This window comes from Benincasa hispida, chromosome 7 (genome assembly GCF_009727055.1).
Source record: "Benincasa hispida cultivar B227 chromosome 7, ASM972705v1, whole genome shotgun sequence".
Lineage (NCBI taxonomy): Eukaryota > Viridiplantae > Streptophyta > Magnoliopsida > Cucurbitales > Cucurbitaceae > Benincasa > Benincasa hispida.
In genome coordinates this window covers 26021165-26044189 of record NC_052355.1, presented here as the reverse complement: position 1 = coordinate 26044189, position 23025 = coordinate 26021165, and the positions used below count along the sequence as shown (strand labels likewise).

The following is a 23025-nucleotide window of genomic DNA, read 5'->3' as shown; positions in this document are numbered from 1 at the left end:
ATTATTTAATTAATTGAATTTGTTTAATTAATTAAAATCAAATTACTTGTCAATTTTAAATTCATTTTTTAGAAATTGAATTTTGTATTTGATTAATTTTTTAAATTAAATCAATTGAAAATTGAAAATTGATTTGGTTAATGGAAAAATCTACAATTTTGGTTGCTTGGTGGATTAAACGCAAAATCAGCACCTAGTTCTTCATGTGAGTGCCATTTGAAGTGTCAATGGCTGAGATTGAAGTGCTTGCATGTATTTGATACATAAAAGACATAAAATTTCTGAGAAAAAACTGTGAGGTTGTTGGAATTTATGGAATTCTGCAGAAATTCTCCACTCTCTCGAAACTCTCTTTGTTTCCTCATTCAATTCCCTTCAATCTGAGTTCCACCACTCAAATCCAAGTTGGAGAATAGTAGAGCAGATCTCTTGGTGGTCCACTGTTGATTTGAAGTTCAAATTCGTGGAGAGCAGCTTGGATTTGGAGGAATTTTCAAAAGTATAAGTTCATGAAACCCTTCTCTTTGATTTTGTTTTCATGCATGCTTTTAGAACTCAAATTAAGTGTAACTAGAGTGTTTTTTTTATTCTGATTGCTTCTGTTGTATGCTTGTACATTCCATCAGAATAATGTATAACCTATTGTGAGATTTTACTATATGGCATACATTATGACATATATAATTAAAATTAAACCATACGTCAAATGCATAATTTAAACAGCAATTTATGAACCAGGATTAGACTTCCTCCATTAATTAAATTAATATAATATTTATTTAAATTTAATTAATAAAAAACTAACTATTACATATATAATAGTCAAACCGATTCAAAACAAGTGAATTGGGCCTTGAACCATACGAACCAGACCGCTCAAAACCCAAACCGCTCGCGAACCACTTGAACCAAGCGAATCGGACGCAAACTAGTTGGGCTACGAACTGAACAGGGCATAATGTTGCAACGTGTTGTACAGTCGTGATCTTTCGATTCTGCTCCGTATTCGGCCTCGTTTTCTCCAAANCAGTCGTGATCTTTCGATTCTGCTCCGTATTCGGCCTCGTTTTCTCCAAAAAAATCACCGGAATCAACACAAACGACACAAGACAATGAAATTACAGACTCTATTGCAATGCCCAAAACACCGGGCCCTCACAATCCAATTTGTAAAGAAATGCAATAAAACTAAACAGTCCAATCCCAAAAAAATAAAAATTGCAAAGCATTTACATTCCACATACATTCATCAATCCTAAATGCAGTAAATGTACAGAACCCATCATTAGCTATAAATTCAATTCTGTAAAATTAGAATTGGGACAAAAAAAACTTCCGCTTTTATACCAATTGAAGGAATTGTGAGGTCCACTGTGGAATCGGGGATTGTTCCCAATTCACTATTTTCACATAATTAAAAATAAAGAGGAAAAATATGCAATTCACATACTAATTTTACAACATACAAAAAGAAGGAATTAAGGTTAGGAATTGTTTACCCTTGAAGAACAACTTCTTCACGAATCTCCTCCTCGATCAATCACGAACAATTCGAAAAACTCCCAAGAAAGTAGTAATCCAAAATGGCCACCACCACAAAATCGTCCTCTATATTCTCTTAGGGTAGGGTGAGAATATCAAGAGTTGTGGGCTCTACATGTTCTTGGGAGAGGGAGAGAATTTTGAGAGGGAAGGAAATTTTTTTTTTTTTGGGGAAGCTCTTCTAGGAAAAAAACACAGATCTCTACTCTTATCTCCTCTTCTGTGAAGAAAAAGATAAAAAAACAAAAACCACTCAATCACCATGTTAACCTGATTGAGAATTAAGGGGAGCAAAGTTATTTTGCTCCCTTTAATTTCAAAAATTAAATTAAAATTAATTAATTAACTTAAATAATAATTATATATATATAATAACTAACTTATTATATGTATATATATAACTATATGTTATATCAAATATAACACATAACCTGTAGTTTTTACATTGTATCAAATACAATATACCCTATAGATTTAATTTCTCTCAATAATACATGACATTTAATATAAATCACATTTATACTAAATTTAATTATATGAATCACATCCATATAATTAGTATTTGAATCATATTCAAGTATTTAATTCTTCTCAAAATAAAATTTATATTATAATGTATCAAATACATTAAATTAATTATATCATATATAATTAATTTAAATTAATCATATCACATATAATTAATTCCCTCAATTAATTTGAACCATTCAAATTAATCCAAAATTAATTTTCAATAATCCCTGTTGAGCTACAGAGGGGACCTTGTAGACCTGTAGATTGAAGCTCCAATGGTACTTGAATAATTAATTAAACTCCTTTAATTAAATTACTCAACATCTATTAACTGTTGGTCACTCCATTAAAGACTGATAGTTGCACTCTTCGCACTACATATATATTTCTGTGTCCATTGGATATAACTAGACAACAGTGCGATTACCCTTCACAAATTGTTCGTAAGTACATCTGGATCAAAATTATTGTTTTGCCCTTGTAGTTACATCTAACTCCTCAAGTACTACTGATTCCTGAACAATAAGTCATAGTCCAACTATGACCATACCCCTCTCGGGCCAAGAGAGGGTGTGACACCACATTGTTCAAGCCCCAGAATCAGCCCTTACGGGAGCAATTTATCTACTTTTTCCAACGTTGGGGAAGAAATGAATTCCGTCTTGTGTAGTTGTATTCCCAACTCCCCAGTAAGAAGAATCCCCAAAATGGTAGGCTTGTCGAGCTGACGATCTGGCCACCCTCACCCATACAAAGCAAAGGACTGCCTTCACAGGCAGGAGTTTACAACTCACTCAGGATTCAGGTCATGTCATCTACGGTCATTCTAATGAAATGTAAGTCTCTATTATTAACAACATTATATAATGAGACTATTCATTTGGTGGTCCGGTCTTATACAAACCTTTCTGTATAGAACACTCCCGCTCACATGTCTCTACATAAATAATCAGGATTAGATCATTTGTATCACTTTATAATAATTGTAACATTTACAAAACGGGTCGTATTCGTAGTGTCACTAGAATAAGGTATCCAGCCTTATCCATCTACTACAAATCATTTAGGTTGACACTTAAACATGATCCTCCTATATGTCTCTACATACATGTTTAAGCTACAGAAGATAACCTTGGATGTTAGTTTATTTTTTTTGTGGGCAAATACTACTAAATGTCGAATAAGATGCCTCAGATTTTATTATCGTTTGTATATTACAATGACAAACTACAAGATCCATGAGATTTAGGACATCAACCCCAACAAATTAATCTTGAGAGCACATGTCACACCCCTTCACGAGCTTACCTCTCGAGCCCGAAAGGAGGCATGAGGATGGTAGATACCATCCTTTTGTGATAACTACTACCTATCTCACCTCAACTCTTCTTCATCATTGAGTCAAGTAAATATAACAATAGATTTTGGCTAAACTTAGTTATTACAACAATACAAAGTTTATACAATCCATAACTTAACTAAGTAATTATAGACACTTAACTACAAAAACACATAACAACAACTTAAGCTCGGAAGTGCGTTGGTGTGGCTGATCTTGACCTTAGTAGCACCCTGGAGTTTGTTCCTTTTGTTACCTAGGGAAAATATGAGCTGGGAAGCCCAGTAAGTGACATTTTATAAACAAACTTTTAAAGAAAACTACGTAAAACTATATAGCAAAGCTTTTCAATAAACTTACTAAGTGTATAATAAATCATACATCAAACTTGTACTGAGGTAGACCAACTCCATACTCCCAGGTAATGAGGTGAACTATACTCACACCTTCATTTACTGAGGTGAAACCAACTCAACACACTCAGTTTTAGTACTAATGCGAAACCAACACAACGTATAGCACTCGTCATACGTGCACGCAGAACTCTCAACTTGGTACTAGATCTAATAGTTTTGAAACTTACTTTAAAAAACCATAACTTAAACATTCAAACAAGAGTTTCAAATAACTCGAAGCATAAAAACATAATTTCTAAAGCTTTGTTAGAATAGTCACTCACAGTTTGCCAACAGTTTTTCTTCCCTCTTTCCAAGCCTTCTTGTTTCCTGTCTCCTTCTGGAATCCTAGGCCTATTCGTTTACCTTGTCCCCCAACACTTGGCCAATTTGTTTTCTTCCATTTTTAGGCCAATTCTAGTTTCAAAGCATAGTCTTGACACTTAGCCAAATTCTACCCTCCAACCTACTGTGCTTCCAACTCTTGAATTCTTTAACACTTAGCTAAACTTTCCTTCTCTAACTTCTCCTTTATTCCTATGTCAACCATAAGGTCTCCAGACTTAGCCATTTTCTTGACTATTATGACTACTTGATGCCACCTCCAAAGCATGGTTCTAATACTAAGCCAAAATTTATGCTTTCAAATTTTCCAGCTTGGGAGCCAAAATTTCTGCTTTCAAATTTTTCAGCTTGGGTTCCCATCAGGCATTCTTAACTCCAAGGGATGGTTTAGGGGCTCATCCAAACTTTTTCCTTCCAAGGCTTTGATTATGAGTTCTTCTCTTAACCTAAGGAATACTGTGAAGGTTCGAGTGCTACAACTACTGCTCAGATACCTTCTCTAAGTCCTTCAGTATCGAGCTTGATGTATCAAAATCTCTTTTACTGAACCAGTATGCTTAAATCATAATAATATGAGCGAAGTTCAACATTTAAGCTCTAAACATAACTTTCAACGCATACTTCAAGTTCTTGAAATAGTTTCTAACTAAAACATGTTATAAAAATTCTCTTTAAAGAGTTAATATGCGTTTAAACACATCATGCTTCATGACTTCTTTAACTAGCATGCATTGGAATCATAAGTTCATAAGTTTTCTTGGAAAACTCTTTGTAAAATAATTAGCATGAGATAAATCTTTCATTCGAAACATAGATTTCTAAAAACATCATAAACACTTAGTCACTCATGGCTTTTGGCAACTCCTTAATGGATGTTAAGCTTCCCCTATTGGTGTCAATCCTATGGACACAACATTATATTTTAGCTACTAGAAATGGTCTCCCTTTTAGCTTTCATAAATAAACTCATGACCTTTTATCAAAGTGACCTCACCTCCCAATGCATACCTTCTAGCTTTCATAAATAAACTCATGACCTAGCACATGGTGTCAACGCACGCTTCACTTGGCCTTGCCTTGTCTTAGGCATTCCACTTGCTGCACACCAATGCCTAGACCTTCCCTTGGGCGTCCAAGACATATATGGTCACCAACACAGCCCCACGCACAGCCCCAACACATGTTGAGGCTTGCTTCAGCTCGAACGCACACGTCCAACCTTGAGCTACTAACTTGTTCAACTCAAAAAGTTGCCTACTTGTTCAAAGAATTTCATATTCAAATTTCTCGTTAAATAACTCATTTTCTAGAGCTCTTCTCAAGAAATTTCCTTCTACAAACTTGTTGAAAATTTTCTTACATACTAACTTTAAAATTTGAGCTCGAAATTCTTCGTATTTTGACCGAAATCTTCAAATCTTCAGCATTGGCCTTGGATTAATCGAGAGCTCGACCTTCTTGCAATTTCTTCAAATTCTCACTTGTTCCTGTTGAATTCTTCTTCTGGCATCCCTACACCATCAACTAGACTCCTTTAGCTTTTAAATAAATTTTGAATATTTTCAATTTCTTGAGTAGTTTGCTCAAAATGAGCTCTTGAAGCCAGCCTTCCTTTTTATACACGAATCTGCCAGTCATGCATCTCTTAATAAGCTGCCACTTCAACCTTTAAGTGGGCTTAATCCACTAAATTAATAAAACTGGCCTTCTAAACGGTACTTAATACTGATCACCTTCCCTTTGTTATCCACGCAAGGTCTTGACTTCAGCTAGCTTCATTGCATAATAGCCTCACAACGCATGCCATTAATAATGCATGCCTTAGGACCAACGCTTGCGCCATCTCATGCCTCATTCAACATCTTGCTTAAGGCTGACGCCTTGGCCTCTTGGCCTTCAACACCATCACATCACCTAACTCTTAACCTCACAAGCCCTTGGTTGCTACATACCTTTGTCAATGCATGGGGTCACATGCGTCCATCTCGACCACCATGGTGTGCACAACTCCAATGCCTAGCACACACACACTCGACCACACTTAGCCTCCACAAGAGCTTGCCTAAACTCAAAGAGCAAGACCAATGTATATTGATCTCACCTCCACACCCAACCTAAGGCTAACGCATATGGAAACTCCATAGCAACACTTAGCCAAATTTTCTCTCTTATTAAACTAACTCAACCTCACCCGAGAGCTATGTTTCAATACTTAGATTTTTTCTTCTTAATTTCCTTATTCCTCACCCATTTCCCTATAATTTGATATTAACTCATAAGTTAATCCATTGGCCATACAATCACATCAATAAACATATTCAAGTAGGGAAAGTAAGGTTCGGGGTTTACACCTTCACTAAAATGAGACCATCTCAACCAATATACAGAACAACTCTTTGTTACTATAAATATCAGTCACCATTGTTCGGTCCAGAAACTATTAATTGGCTTAACATTTTCTTGTAAATGTAACATTTCATTTTAGATTCTAGAGTTTTGCCCTAATGAGTTAACCATAGAGAAAAACTGATTGAGGCAAAAGCTAAAGCAATCCTATCCATTTCTAGAGTTTGAGTAAAGAGTCATGCAAATGTCATCCGTAGGGGTACACAAGCAAAGGTGCCTCGAGGTCGAGCATAAAAATTTACTACAAACTAATAAGAGAGATTGTGGGATGTATTGACACACTCCCACTCCCACTTACTATAAACACTCTCATCATTTACCTCGGTATAGATCTATACACATACCATCCGCAGGGGGACACAAACAAAGATGCCTCGAGGCCAAGTATAGATCTCATAGTGTGAACTTATAGGAAGAAACGTGAAAAAGAAAAAAATGAAGTACCATATACCCCATTTTCCTTTCACTAAGTGTTTTACCTAGGGTTAATTTAATTTAAAAAAAATACAGCTAATTATTTTACTAAGTGGTTGTTTAAATTTGCCCAAAAGTAACACTAACTTTGGATAGTTAAACAACTTTAATGTTCATTAAGCACTTTAATAAACTTTAGTCAATGATTGCATAGCAAATCTATCTAATTCACCTTTCCAAATCAGTTCCCAGGTAAGGGTGTTCCGTTTCCGATAGCTTAAATACCCCAACCTAGACAGAACTAGCCTAGACAAAAGGTCCTTTATTAGATACATTTAATTAAAATTAATTTAATCCTATTGAACTGATTAAAAGATTAAACTTGTTTCTGGTCTAATTAAAAATGTGATTTTAGGTCTATGTGAATCATATTTTAAAAATATTTTTTTAAAATGATTTTAACCTAAGGTTTGCATGCAATTCTAAATTATTGATCTTAATTATTTAATTGTAACCTTTATAAAAGAAATGAATTAAATTAAAACTAACTATTGCATTTGAAAGCATACTTAGGTAAATTATAACAATTAAAAAAAAAACCTAAAGTGGTTTCATGCTTTATACAATTCCATTTCATTACTTAACATACATAACACTTATATACTAAACATACATAATACTTATATACTAAAGTAATGAAATAACTAATAACATATATTCATCCATACATTCAAACTATATATTATAATGCTTATAATATAAATGATGCATGACTATGTTATGAATGCATGCAAACATATATTATAACACTTATATTATATGATGCATGAGCATACTATAAAATAAATCATACAACTATATATTATAACATTTATAATATAAATGATGCATGAATAATACATAACCTATAGTGAGATTTTACTATATGACATACATTATGACATATATAAATAAAATTAAATCATACATCAAATGCATAATTTACACAATAATTATTGGACCAGGATTGGACTCCTAAGAAATTAATTAAATTAATATAATATTTATATTAATTTAAATAATTAAAAACAACTAACTATTACATAATAAATAGCCAACCAGTTCAAAATAAATGAACCAGACCTTGAACCGCTTGAACCGGACCGTCCAGCACCCATACCACCCTCAAACTACTCGAACCAAGTGAACCGAACACGAACCAAATGCAACTTGAACCAAACGGCGTGCGAACCAGAATTTTTTTTTCGTTTTGGAGCGTTACAACGCTAGAGCACATCGTTGTAATGCTACTGTACAGTTGCAAAATCCGTCGAATCTTCTCCGATTTTGGCCTCAGAAAATCACCAGAATGATCACGAACGACACAAGACTTATAAAATTCAAACTCTATTGCAATTAAATGCCCAAAACACTGTATCCTTACAAACTAATTTGTAAAGAAAAGCAATAAATCTAAAGTCCAATCCCACAGACATCCAAAAATTGAAAACCAAAAATTCATTCCATACATTCATCACATTAACAAATTTTTATAGAATGCAACCCACTATAAATCTGTAAAAAAAAATTATGGAAAAAATTAAAATTTGGGACCAAAAACCACGCTCTGATACTAATGGAAGGAACGATGAAGTTCCGCAGCGGAAGCGAGGATCGGCCCAATTTTTAATTTTCATAGAATGAAAAATTTACATAACAAAATATGCATAATCCAACAAAATTATATTATGCAATTAAAGAGAAAAATAGGGTTAGAGTTTACTTACCCTTGAAGAACTCACAACCTTCACAAATTTCCTCTTCTTTGGTCACGAACAAGCAAACTTCCAAAAGTTATAATAATCTAAGAAGCGCATCACCACAACTGAGACCTTCTATTCTCTGTAGGGTTGAGAATCACAAGAGGTGTGGACTCTGTGATTTTTGGAAGAGGGAGAGTTGAGAGGAGAAGAGAATGATTGGGAGAATTTCAAAGAGATTACTAAAACCAGAGAAGGTCTCTGTCACAAGTCTTCTATGAGGAAGATTATCACCACCAACTACACCACTCTTCTACGTGAGATTAAAAGAAAATCAATGGGAGGGAAGTTATTATCCTCCCTTTAAAATTATACACTACAGGAATTCTGACTTCTCCCGACGTCATATTTCGTCGGAAAAGTGTGGAAAATTCATCGAGAGAGGATCTCCCGAAGAATTTTTNTATATATATATATATATATATATAATAACTAACTTATTATATATATAACTATATGTTATATCATATATAACACATAACCTGTAGTTTAATATTGTATCAAATACAATATAACCTATAGTTTTAATTCTCTTATTAATGCATGGTATTTAATATAAATCTCATTTATACTAAATTTAATTATACAAATCTAATTCACATGATTAATATTTGAATCATATTCAAATATTTACTTCCTCTAAAATAAACTTTATATTATGTATCAAATACATTATACACTACAGGAATTCTGACTTCTCCCGACGTCATATTTCGTCGGAAAAGTGTGGAAAATTCATCGAGAGAGGATCTCCCGAAGAATTTTTGAACGTCGTCGGGAGTTAGGGGGAACTCCCGACACCTAGTATATGGCGTCGGCAGATCCAAACTCCCGACGAGCTACAATTCGTCGGGAGTTCTCCCCTAACTTCCGACGTCGCGTTGGCTTCGGGAGTTCCCCCATAACTCCCGACGTCACATCGGCGTCGGGAGTTCCCCACAACTCCCGACGCCATGTAAGCGTCGAGAGTTCCCCTAACTCCCGATGCCACATAGGCGTCCGGAGTTCCACCATAACTCCCGACGCCGTTTTAGAGTGCGTCGGGGGATCCTATATGCGTGGGGAGTATTAAAATTTAATATATCGTTTGTAATTTTTTAAAACTTGATTTGAATCCTGTGAAACATATTATACCAAATAAAGATTCAAATAAACGAAAATGAAGTCCATTTTATAACAAGTAAAAAATTATAATATCCAAATGAAGTCGATAAACATTCATATCAGAAATACATAAAAGAAGTAAAATGAAAACAACATCTAGAACACTTCTCCAATACAGCATCTTCAACAATTGTCCCAGCTCATCTCCGAACAGCTAACTATAATAAAACAAATACATTGAAATTTTATATCAATAAACAATTCAAATTCACGTTCAAACTCCAATACGGGTGGTAATGAACATCTAAACGAGTAAACAATGATGACCAACACACATAAAACTCAAATTTGTCCCTAAAATGGTTTGAGAAATGAATATATGAAACTGGGTGTAACTTAAACTGCAGCTAACTATTGCTTTTTGCATTAATAATTTACGTTTAAAAGGAAAATAGAGAGGATCATCTCAATAAAACAACACTACTTTCTCCATATTTTGCTTCTAATCACAACAACGAAGACAATAAATGACAAAGTTGTTTCTTCTTTCTTTGACAACAAACAGAGTTTTTTAGATACCAAATAAACCAAATGGAGAGAATAAGAGTAAAAACAATTAAAACAATATGTGACGCCAAGAAAAATTCAAAAAGCTAATCAAATTGCATTGGCAAGCATGGTCATCCTTACAAAAATCTCATAAAACAATATGTAATTTTAATTTTAGTTGTATGTGTATGGTGTGTGGTCCTTTACTTCGTTGGGAGAGACCGTCTCTCCCGACGACCTAACTCCTGATGCATTAAAACGGCGTCGGGAGTTCCCGTTTTTCTTGTAGTGATATTAATTATATCATATATAATTAAGTTATATTAATTATATCACATATAATTAATTTCCTTAATTAATTTGAATAATTCAAATTAATACAAACTTGATTCTCATAAATCCTTGTTGAGCTATAGAGGGGACCTTATGGACCTGGAGATTGAAACTCCAATGATACTTGAATAATTAATCAAACTTCTTTAATTAAATTATTCAACATCCATTAACTGTCTATCACTTCATTAAAGACTGATAGCTGCACTCTTTGCACTACAAATATATTTTTGTATCCATTGGATTTAACTAGTCAATAGTGCGATAATCTTTCACAAATTGCTCGTAAGTACAGTTGAGCTAAAATTACTGGTTTGCCCCTGTAGTTACATTTAACTCCTTAAGTACCACTGATCCTTCTAATGAAGGATAAGTCATAGTCCAACTATGACCAAACCCCTCTTGGGCCAAGAGAGGGTGTGACGCAACATTGTTCAAGCCCCGGAATCAGCAGTAATATATCTCTTACCCCGACATCAAGGAAGGAGTGAATTTCGTTATGTGTAGTTGTGTTCCCAGCTCCCTAATCAGACAAATCCCTAAAATGGTAAGCTTATTGAATCGATGATCTGGCCACTCTCACCCATACAAATAAAAGGACCACATTCCTAGACAGGAGTTCACAACTCACTCAAAATTCAGGTCATGTCACATATGGTCATCCTGGTGAAATGTAAGTCTCTATTATCAATGGTGTTATATAATGAGATTAATCATTTTGTGGTCCAATCTTATACAAACCCCTTTGTACAGAATACCCCACTCATATGTCTTCACATGAATGATCAGAATCAGATCTTTTGTAACACTTTACAACAATTGTAACATCTACAAAACGGGTTGTATTCGTAATGACACCAAGATAAGGTATTCAGCCTTATTCATTTACTACAAACCATTTAGGTTATCACTTAAACATGATCCACCTGTATATCTCTGCATACATATTTAAGCTACAAATAATAATGTTGGATATTAGTTTATTGATTTTGTGGGTTAATGCTATTAAGTGATAAATAAAATATCTCATATTTTATTAAATAAAAAAATTATTTGTACATTACAATTACAAACTACATGACTCACGAGATTTAGGGCATCAACCCCAACACATACCACAATAGTTACATTTAGTACGTGGATCATCATCACTATATTCAGAACATTTAGTAAAGTGATCTCATTCCATAGATGATTTTTTTCTCTTTCTTCCATTTGCAAGCTTTGAAACCGTCTCGTCACTTTCATCTTTTAGTGGTGGTGGAGGCATCTCAATAATATCATTATTGAAATCACTGCTCATTGTGATGGCGCTTATAATATATAAAGATAATTTATATGTTCAAATGAAAATTCATAAATAGAGACTGTGTAATTTCCATTTAGCCTTTTTTTCCCTTTTATTTTACCTTCTTCCTCATCCAATTACTCACACTTAAGTATTTTCAACTCTTACAAATTTAATTATCATTCATTTTTTTGAAAATAAATTAAACAAGTCATTTGAATTACTATATTACCTAATTAGGTATTAATAATCAGTTAGCTATTAAATATTATTATAACTTATTATTATCAAACAAATTAGATAGAAAAAAAAACATAGTCACAAATGAAAAGATAGATTATTAAAATTTCCAGATAGTGTTGACCGTTGATTTTAAGAATGAAAGGAAATAACAAAATAAATAAATAGAGAGAGAGTGTGTGCTTTTGCTTGGACATGAAAACCTAACTAACAAATATTTAGGCTAGAAAAATAGTATTCTTTTTTTTTTTTTTTTTTTGTGAGAATAAAAATCTAATTTGGATAGGGAATAATTGGGCAACCAGAAACAGAGGAAAAACATGTAACAAGTCTAAATAACACCAAGTAAAAGCTAAGTATCAAACATGAAACTTGAAATTTGAATGATTCTCAATCACAAACTAATTAAAAGCTAAGTATCAAAACTAAAGTAATCCTTTCACAGTAGAATCACCAATGAAAAGAACTTATGGCAAATCGAAATGAGTAAATATGGATCAAAAAATAAATGAGAGAGATAGGAATGAACCTGAATAATAGATTGGAGAGATATCCGGTTGAGAAACAAAGATCATGGTTTTATGCCCTAATTGAGATGATAAAATGAAAGGGAAAGGAAAAAGGAAAAATAAAAAATTACATCTAAATCAAAACAAAGAGAAAATTAACTAAGAGAATGAGAGACAAAAAAACTTACTTGCGTTGCAGACTGTGGCAGTCGACGGCCACTAGGTGTCACCGAAGGCGGAGCGGTAGCGAAATGGAGAAGATTGAGAAGATCGAGAGAGATGAAGAGATAGAGGGAGAGAAGATCGAGAGAGATGGAGAGATGAAGCCGCTAGTAACTTGCTAAATTAAGACTTGAGAGGAGGTGTTGGTGCTGCAGTTGGAATCAGAAGAGATGGAGATGGAGATATCAGATACGAAGGGAGAAGGGGTGCGTAGAATCTTTATGGAGACCAGAGATTGTTTCAATTGAACTAAAAACCCTACAAAATGTGTGTGTATATATATATGTATATTAGTTATTTGTTTAAAAATGGTTCGGTTCGATTTTAGAAGCGATTTTCTTAAATTGAAACCGAACCGAGCATTTTTAATTCAGTTTTGGAATTACATCGAACTGCATCGAAACGATTTTTTTGGTTTTGTTGATAATTCGGTTTGGTTCGATTCGATTTTGCAAATCGATTTGATTTATGCAGTTTCACTATCCACCCCTAAATTGAACAACTCCTTGAAGCTCAGGTCCTAAAGATACAAACTTTCTTCCAATACTCCAACTTCAAGAACATCATGCGTTCTGCTTCTGTTTATCAAACATATGCATTCAAACTGGGAGAGAATCAAAAGATCAAGTACTAGAGGTCGGACTACATCCGCATCAAATCAACATAAACACAAGTTCAACTCCACGAAATACGTTTCTCTAAAAACCTAGTGTGAACAGGCTCATTTTGGTCCTTGAACTTTAAAAATAATGACCATTTTTATCCTTTAAAAGTGAAAATGAAAGAACCAAAATGACAAGTTTTTAAAAGTATAAGGACCAAAATGAACCAAGACTAAAAGTAAGTATAAACACTAAAATGAACCAAAGTTGAAAGTATAAAGACCAAAATAAACAACTTTAAAGTAGAAGACCTAAATGAACCAAAACCAAAAGTATAAGAACTAAAGTAATATTTAAACCTAAAAATTAACTTGAGGGATTAAATTTAAGATTTATTAAAAATACATGAATTAAAATTAGGCAATTAAAATTATAAAGATTAAAATAGGACAAATTCCACATTATAGAAAGCAAAATGGTGGTTTAAAATATATATTTTCTATTTTATAGGGTCTAAATTAAATTATAAACTAACTCTCAACTTTGGTTGGCTTCAATTATGTGAAAAGTTTCAATTTCATCCTCAATTTTAAATGAATCAACCTTTTGGATTTTTTTGGTCAAAATAAGATAAAAATTTACATGATTAATTTGTCAAAAATATAAGGCACACATGATATCATTTATAACATCATTCAAGTAAATTGGCTTACCATTTAAAGTGTAAGAATTTATTATTTAAATGACTTTAATAACATCTTTTAGAGTACTAAAATTGAACAAACTTTAAAATATAGAAACATATTTTAATCATATTTATTTCTCATTAGAAGAAAAGCATTCACCTTGTTTCCTTGTAATATATTAGTGATAATGATGAAAAAGAAAATAAACCTTAACATCATTGGATGATTCCAAAAAACAAACCTATTGAACTGTAAGAACAGAGCCCAAAGAATAACAAGCTAGGGAAGGCCTAAAGCACTAGAATGAGCCTAACTTAATTGGGTAAAGTATAACACAAGTAACTTTATGAAAAGACCCAAAAAAGGGTCTAAAAGACAAAAGGGAGCAGGGCTTTGACATGGTTGGGGAAGTTTTCAAACTTGGAGATGTACCATTTCCTAGTGGCATAGCTCCTCCCAGCCAAATAAATACTGGTGCCAATGCTGAAACACAAAGGATAAAGTTCCTGAGAGATGAAAGCAAATCCAAAGAACTCAATTATTTCAAACAAATAGTGGGGGCAAATGACAAAGCTGAAGAGGCCTCCTTTGGGAATTTCGTAGCTTGTTTCTCCCTCTTTTCTGGTTTTTGACAAGAGATAATGATGGTAAAAGTTCCCAATAATGCCTATTAGAAACAAACCAATTCCAATGTTTTTCAGTTCAATGGGTGGCTCTGGAAGCCCTTGTGAAAGGTGCTGGGTGTATATCATGATTACTGTGGACAAGAAGTAGCTGAAAGAGATCTGGATTGCTGTCACCAAGACCATCTTACTGCTGTATTTGTGAATAAACAGTACCTGTCAAGATTCCCAAGAGAGCAAAAAGATTAGTACATTCATTCACCCAAGTTTTTCAGTTTAGCAAAGATTTAACATGGTATTAACGTAAGAAGTTTGAAATGTTTGAACTTTTTTTAATGTCATTTCCTTTTCAATTAACATTGATTACCACTTGTTAAGAAACCTATGTATATTTTTAAAATTCATCATGCTCATGTTTGGAGTGCTTTGATTCAGCCCACTTGAAGTTTTCTTCATTTTGTTCATAATCTAAAAGTTTCAAGGGTTATTCCATCCAAGATTTGAACAAGAATCAGGAAGACTCCGTGTTTCTTTCTTAGTCGATCTCTATCTTTTATATTTTTTGTGACTCTATTTCCTTAGGGCCTTCTTTACTTTGTATTTTGGAGCATTAGTATCTTTTTATTTACTTAATGAAAAGTTCGGTATTCTTAAAAGAAAAATGATTACCACTTATTGAGTTTTCTACAAATTCCTAACCTCACAGTTGAGAAATAGTGTAAAATATTGATATAAGTATAATCAACATAGTCCACCAACTTAAGGTTTTGGGTTCGCTGGTAATTTAACACAAGAACATGTTTCAGAAAATCCTGAAATTGTTTGCAAAGTAATAGCTAGACGAATAAAATGTACTGGACTTGCAAATCATATCGTGATTAATGAAATAGAATTTTTGGAGAACTGTTGAACAGAATCTTGTAGTTTGTTTCTTTCTTAAACATGACTTCATATAATAATAATTTCAATTTTTCTATACAAAGTACACTCAGATTATCTTAACGATAATTCAATTAGTCAAATAGGATAATTAATGAACTCGGATAATTATGAGCGGATGGGTTACTAACCAAGTTCACGATCCAAACTTCAAAGTAAATAATTCAACCAGTGACAAAAAGTTCTGTAGTTCGGATGCCAATCCTATTTTACTAAAAAAATTCATAAGATAAACAAATAATTAAAAGAAAGTTCAAGTTAGGTTGAAGTCTTCTCAATCCCGTAAACAAAAAAGAAAAGAGTTCCAAACTTGAAATCGAGGAATGATAAGATGCAGAGAAGGAAGAATAGATCCAGATGTCTCCATAATTTTCTCTTCGCCGAGAATTTTTCATACGGTTTACAAGAAAACGAGAAATTTTCGAAGAATAAGATTCGCAGCGGTTCGAACAAATAATTTTACCAGGATATGAATTTAGCTACTCAAGAACATCAGAGAAGAAACTGCATTCTACTATACTTGTTTCCAGAATCAGATTCGAAATTTCAGAACCAAACAAAGGCGTAGATGGAAAAAAAAAAAAAAAAAAAAGGTGTACCTCAAAGATCCTCTTGAAGAAATGGAGAGTGAGAGCAGATTTAAGCAGAAGAATCCTCTCATCGGCACTCGGAAAGAGCCAAAACGACGCCGCGCCAGCGAGAAACGCCGGAGTATAAGCCAAGAGCATCCCGTATTTGGACGAAAGCATAGATACTTCCGATGAAAGTTTCGGAGCAGTATTCGCATTCCAGAACTTGGAATACTGCAAATGCTTACCGTTAATCTCGGAAATGCCAGCCATGGCCAACGCGGTCGAGCTCACCACCGTCATGAGGTTGACGAACTTGGAAGGAGGCGGAGGGAAGAGAAACGCCGACAAAACGTCCATTGCTGCAGAGATTCCGATGGGAAAAAGCTTCAGAAGACGCGTGTAGAAATCTGAAACGGCATTGGAGGACAAATAAAGTGAAGTTTCATAGAACGCCATTGGGATTTAGCCATTTTCGGGTATTGGGGATTCAACCTTCTTCGGGTCTAATCGTGAACCAGTGGCCTGGTCTATCACACGTTACATCCAAATCGCAAAGACATTTTTTACTTAATTGCAATCGGCAACGCTGGTTAGTGGTCTGGTTTATCACACAATACTCCAAAAACAATCCACTTATATTTGTGATTAATTTATCAATAAAATCTCATTGCAATTATATCAATTTCGATTAGAAATCAGTAAATATGACATTGATTTTATCTTTTGATACCTAATAGTTTACACCTACCTAACCTATTTTATATTTTTTAACATGTAAATAAGATAATTAACTTTAAAAAATAATTATATAGAATCACGAATTTATATCTATGAACTAAGTATGTGTCTGCTTAGTTTGAAATAGTTAGCACCTACTAACCTTTTTTGTATTTTTTTCATCTCGTGAATTTAAGAATTTATTTTTTATAAAAATAAATTAGGTTATTACTACAAGTTTAGTTTATGAGTTTTATTTGTGTCTTTGTCCTATCGAATAATTCAAACAGGTCCGTTTTTTCTTTTCCATTGTCTAATTTTAAGAGTTTATTTTCGGACAGTTGTAAATATAGACATTAGACCAAAGTATTAGCAGATATAACATAATATAAAAAATATATATATAAATATGACCAAATTTAAATAGTTTATCATTGATAGATATATTATTGGTATGAGTCGTGATAGACCATATCACTAGTAAGAGTTTATTAACAATAGAAGTATATCACTGATAGACTTGGGAGTCTATCAACGATAAAAGTTTATCGTTGATTGATTTGTCTATATTCACAATTTTTTTTAAACTGATGTTATACACTTGGTTATTATTCTTAAAAATGCCACTAATTGTAATTATCCTTTATTTTTTTTAAAAAAAAATAAAACTATATTAAAATAAATTTAGACTTTCTATTTTAGTGTTTGTATTTATTTGGTCTCTAATAGTTCACGGTTCACACACACCTATTTTACATTTTGTAAAACATGAGAATTTTTTAATTTGAAACATTATTTCAAATGGTAAAACTATTGAAAATATCTATATTTTAGAACTATCAACGTTGATAGACACTTAGACTTCTATCAGTATCTATCATTGTCACTAATAGACATTGATAGAAGTCTATCAGCATCTATCATTTATAGTTCTAAAATTTTGCTATATTTTATAAATATTTTTGTTCATTTTTGTATATTAAAAATAGCCCAATTTATTTCTTAAAAAATATATGATAAATTATAAGTTTAACCTTACGGAGTATTTAATCCAGGAATCATCTGTATAAGAAGTGCAAATCATTTTTCGAGTTTTTTTTTTTCTTTTTTAAGTGAAACTGAATGTTTAGAAAACTCTTTATTAAGATTGTGGCTATTCTTTAACTATATCTAATTTTCAATTTTCTTGACTTACAAGTAATGTATTAGTTAATATAGAATACACTACTAAATTCAATCACAAGAAGAATAGAAAGAGATTTATTAAGGCTAAACATAGTAAATAAATTTAAATTTATTCCTAAAATGTGTGATTAAAATTTCAACCTCTAAAGTCAGAATAAGTATTTGTTGGAAAAAATATATTTTTGATCCCTGAATTTTGAGGAATAGATGCAATTGATCAATTTAGTTCTCGAATTTTAAATATATCTAACAAGTCCTATATATGTATACTTTTTATTTCTCTCTCCTCTTTCTCATTTCTCTCTTGTTCTCGCTTCTCCATCTCTATTCTTTCTCATATTATCTTATGTCACGTCTTTTCTCTCCTCCTTATTTTTTACAGAATTTACTAACCTTGATAAAAAGGATTAATGGTGGAGTATTGGTCACTAGGTCGAAATTAAGGATTAAAATATCGATGTCGACATTGATTTCGAGATTTCAATTTTACAAATATATTGATAAAATGTCGATAACGGCGGATATTTTTCACAAAATTTATAAAATTTATTTAGATTAATAATTAAGTTGTTTATTTAGATTAATAATTAAGTTGGTTTTACTCTCGAACTAAGTTATGAGTGTTGTTATTAGTAGTATATTCATATTAGACTAGATAGATGTCACTTTTTATGTTTCACGAATAGGATGTCGAAGATATCCATGAATAATATTTTATACTAATGTTAGATCCTATGATATACAGATAAATAAATAAATTATTAATATTATTATTATTATACTCATTATACCACTACCAACTTCTACATGGATGACGTCTCTTAAATTTTTGTAGGTGGTAGTATGTTAGAGTATTTAATATTAGGTGTTATAGCATTTACATTAAGGTATTTAGTTTACATTTATTTCATATGTAAAAGTTTATTGAGCCTATTTTAGTATTGGTAGTATTTAATTATTTCAATATTATTGTAGTTGAAGTTGACCCTAAAAGGAACCTCTATTTTTCTCTTTCTTTCTTTAAAGTAATGGCAGCAACGATAATGACATTTTGGATCTTGCTTTTGGTGACCGATCCTATTGTTTTTTTCTTCCACTCATCTTGCTATGTTAACTCTCTGTTATGGTTGGTAAAATTATCCGAGAGGTCAGAGACCCAGGCGGAGAATTTTCGATTTGATCAAGTATGGGATTAAATCAGAGATTTAAATCGGATTTCTGATTGGGAGGAGGAGAGGATTCCCGTCCCGTTCTCTACTCCAAACCCGCACCGACTCCGAATATATATATATAACAAAATGGTAGCTTATATTTCATGATAATAAAAAGTACAAAAATATATTTTTTAATTATTCATTTAAATAAATAAAATAATAGCAATACTGACTTGTCACCTAAATAAAGACCAAATTTTGATTAATTTTAAATAATTAAAATAAAAAAGGGGAATTTTCCCATTTGAGGACCTGATTCCCGACCCCGATTCTGACTCCAACTCTCCAAAACAGGGAATGGGGCGGAGACGGGGATGGGGAGTGCATCCCGCCTCACCCCATCCCACTCTGTTACCATCCCTGCTCTATATCAATTTTTTGTTTAAATTTAATGGTTCTTTTAATATAATTCTTTTAAATCTATTTTTGAGAATACAAAGATTAAAATAGCCAATTTGAAACATCAAGAACTTGTCTATTCTTCAAAACTTATGAGCCAAAAAAGTTATCCTCCCTAATCGTTTAACGATTGAACTATGCTCATGTTATTGGAAATCAAAATACTAAAGTCTATTGAAAAGAAGAAGAATTAGTAAGGCTAAAAAAAGTGTCAACTCGAACGTAGTTCAATTAAATAAGAATATACTATCAAATTAGATGACGTTTGATTTAAGGTTTTATAGATGTTTAGGAATAAAATGCCTAGTTGCATGTGTCTGGGGATAAAGATGACTTTGTTTGGTTGTGTATGGAAATTCTATCAAAATTTATGAACAAAAATTGTTTTTTCATTTATTTTATGAAATTAAGCATGAAAATTTTATTATAATTTTAATAGATTAATAAATTAAAGAACAAACAACATTCAATATACCGATAAAAAAATTAATTAATTATGAATCAATAATAATTTTAATTATAAATATTTGTTATAGCTTTATTCCTTTACTAGAAGGTAGATTCTTTTATTTTTTTCTCTTATCCTATTTATGATATCATAGATGTTGCAATCCATGTTATAAACCATGCGTGCACCAATTTTTTAGTGTAATGTATGTAATTTTATCATAGATTGCAAATCATGCATCTTAATTTTCTTATATTTGAAAGATTTGTTTGAGATGTTTTTCTAATTAGTTTATATTTTCTATTGAACATAATCGTTATTTATGGAAAAATAAATTAGGATATTTGTTTTCTTTTAATTGGATTGCATATTTCACTTTTAATAAAGATAAGATTTTCTTATATTAATATTAACTTTTATATGTTAAAATTATCTTATGATAATACTATTTTTTATTTTTCAAATATGAGAATAAATATGCATGATTATCTACGGTTTGATTGAAGATATTAAAGATTATTTCTTAAAGTGAATTTATTTTAATAAAATTAATAATTCACTTAGAAATTAACTCCTAATTAAAAGATTAATGAATTAGAAATAAAAAAATTGACTAAAGGAACTCTATCTAAGGATTGTTCTGGCTAGACTGAGGTATTTAAGTTGATCGTAGGAGAACACCTCTACCTGGGAACTAACCTGAGAGTTGAATTAGTCAATTTTTATTTACTATGCTAGAATTGAAATTTATTTGATTGTTGATTATTTAAACTATTCTCATATCGATAAATTTGTGAGCTTTTGAAATATATATATATATATATTCCTTTATGAAAAAATTTGAAAGTTATGCATAATAGCTAATTACTCTTCCTAAAGATAATTTTGATTTAATACACCCGAAGTTTCTAAAATCAATTAGTGCTCATTGTTTTTGTCTTGCACATGTAGTTGCACATATTTTTAATTAATAAATGCTTATAAACTAATAAGCATATATCAAACATGTCATGCTCTTGTATTAGCAGTTTGAGAAAGAAAGATTGAAACATTGTGATGAATATTTATTTAATATCTTTTGAGGTTGAATAGAACATACAAGCAGATGTTTCTATGAAAAATAATGATTTTCGACAAAATAATATAATTTCATTCCCTGAAGTGAATGTTCCAATATTTTAATCATGTTAATAAAGGAAGAAGTAATTATTCTACTAAAACCACACACATATATAATTTTTTGAAGAAAATTTTCATTTTTTAAATGTGATGCAAAAGAAATAATGATGTTATACATGTTGTACAATAAGAATTAAAATCCTTATCAATGAAAAAACAATGTGTGGAAGCAAACTTTGAGAATTTATTTGAATCTCTTGACGAGATCATAACTTATCTTTTTAACCCCTAAATATGATATTATATTACAAGTTTCTTAGAATCTCCTAAAGAGATTATTATTGTTTTTGAAAACTTGTATATGAGATATTTGGATTTCTTTTAAATCTCCTGAAGAAAATAAGAACATATAATATGCATAGAGTACATCCATGTATATTATACTTAAAAGTACACAATGAGTTTTCAAAGATTAAAATGCTTGAAGTGAAAAATCAAATATCATATTAAGTCCTATAGACTTGTTTAAGAATTATGAAAAAGAAAACAATATTTTGCCAGAGGAGCAAAATTGACAACTGATATACTTTATTAATTCTCTTGTAAATCAAAGAGAAGTTTAATAAATTTTGAAGGTATACATTATAATAGATATCATCTAGAAAGATTGATAGTAAGAATAACATATGCTATTTATATACTATACCTATTGTCTTCTATGGGAAGTGCATATAGAAAAGTTATGTTTTTCCTTCTAACTTGTATTCACACATATTTGTGTAGTTAAAATTGTTGGGGTTGAATGCCCTAAAGTCTCGTATTCTGTAGTTTGTAAACAGTTTCTACGAATGCTTGTGATGTATAATATATGATATTTACTTCATTTCTTGACTTTGCACATTTGGATGTTTTATTTACTTTACCACAAACCTAAAATCCCTGGTTGTCTTTATGTAACTTAAGCATGTATGTAGTGACATACAAGTAGATCATGCCTTAAGTGATAACCAAAATGGTCTATAGTATATGGATATAGGAGGGAAACCTTATCCTGGTAACGCTACGGAATGCAGACCGCTTCATGGAATAGATACAAGTGTTTGTGACTTATCACAGATGATCTGATCCTAATCATTCGTATAGGGGACATGCGAGCGGGGGCATCCTATACAAAGAGGTTGTATAAGACCTGACACGAAATGTTAACGTCTCGTTATATAAACCGTTCATGACAGAGACTTTACTTCACTAGGATGACCATAGGCAACATGACCAAAATCCTGAGTGAGTTGGGAACTCCTGCCATTGAGGGTGGTCCTTTGATTTGCATGGCTACGAGTGGCCAGACCGCCGACTCAAACCTACCACTTTGGGGATTCGTTTGATTTGGAGTTGGGAACTCAACTACACGAGATGGAATTCACTTCTTCCCTGAAGCAGGGGTAAGTAGATAGATAGCTCCCTTAAAGCTGATTTCAAGGCTTGAACGATGTGGTGCCACACACCTTCCTTCTCTCTCTTTT

General features: G+C 32.1%; 1 protein-coding gene and 1 long non-coding RNA gene across 2 annotated transcripts; both read right to left on the bottom strand.

Moving 5' to 3' along the window:
• Window positions 1-12507: 12507 nt before the first annotated feature.
• Window positions 12508-13261, bottom strand: LOC120081163. The gene is made up of 2 exons (XR_005482700.1): window positions 12965-13261; window positions 12508-12853 (listed from the first exon to the last, which is right to left on the bottom strand). It is a non-coding gene; the product is annotated as an uncharacterized LOC120081163 (long non-coding RNA).
• A 1165-nt stretch (window positions 13262-14426) lies between these two features.
• On the bottom strand, window positions 14427-17014 carry LOC120081168 (3-oxo-5-alpha-steroid 4-dehydrogenase 2-like). Its single transcript, XM_039035853.1, has 2 exons — window positions 16448-17014; window positions 14427-15125 (listed from the first exon to the last, which is right to left on the bottom strand). Exons 1-2 carry the CDS (start codon window positions 16874-16876, stop codon window positions 14655-14657), a joined length of 900 nt encoding a protein of 299 aa, XP_038891781.1. The 5' UTR covers window positions 16877-17014; the 3' UTR covers window positions 14427-14654.
• Window positions 17015-23025: the final 6011 nt, after the last annotated feature.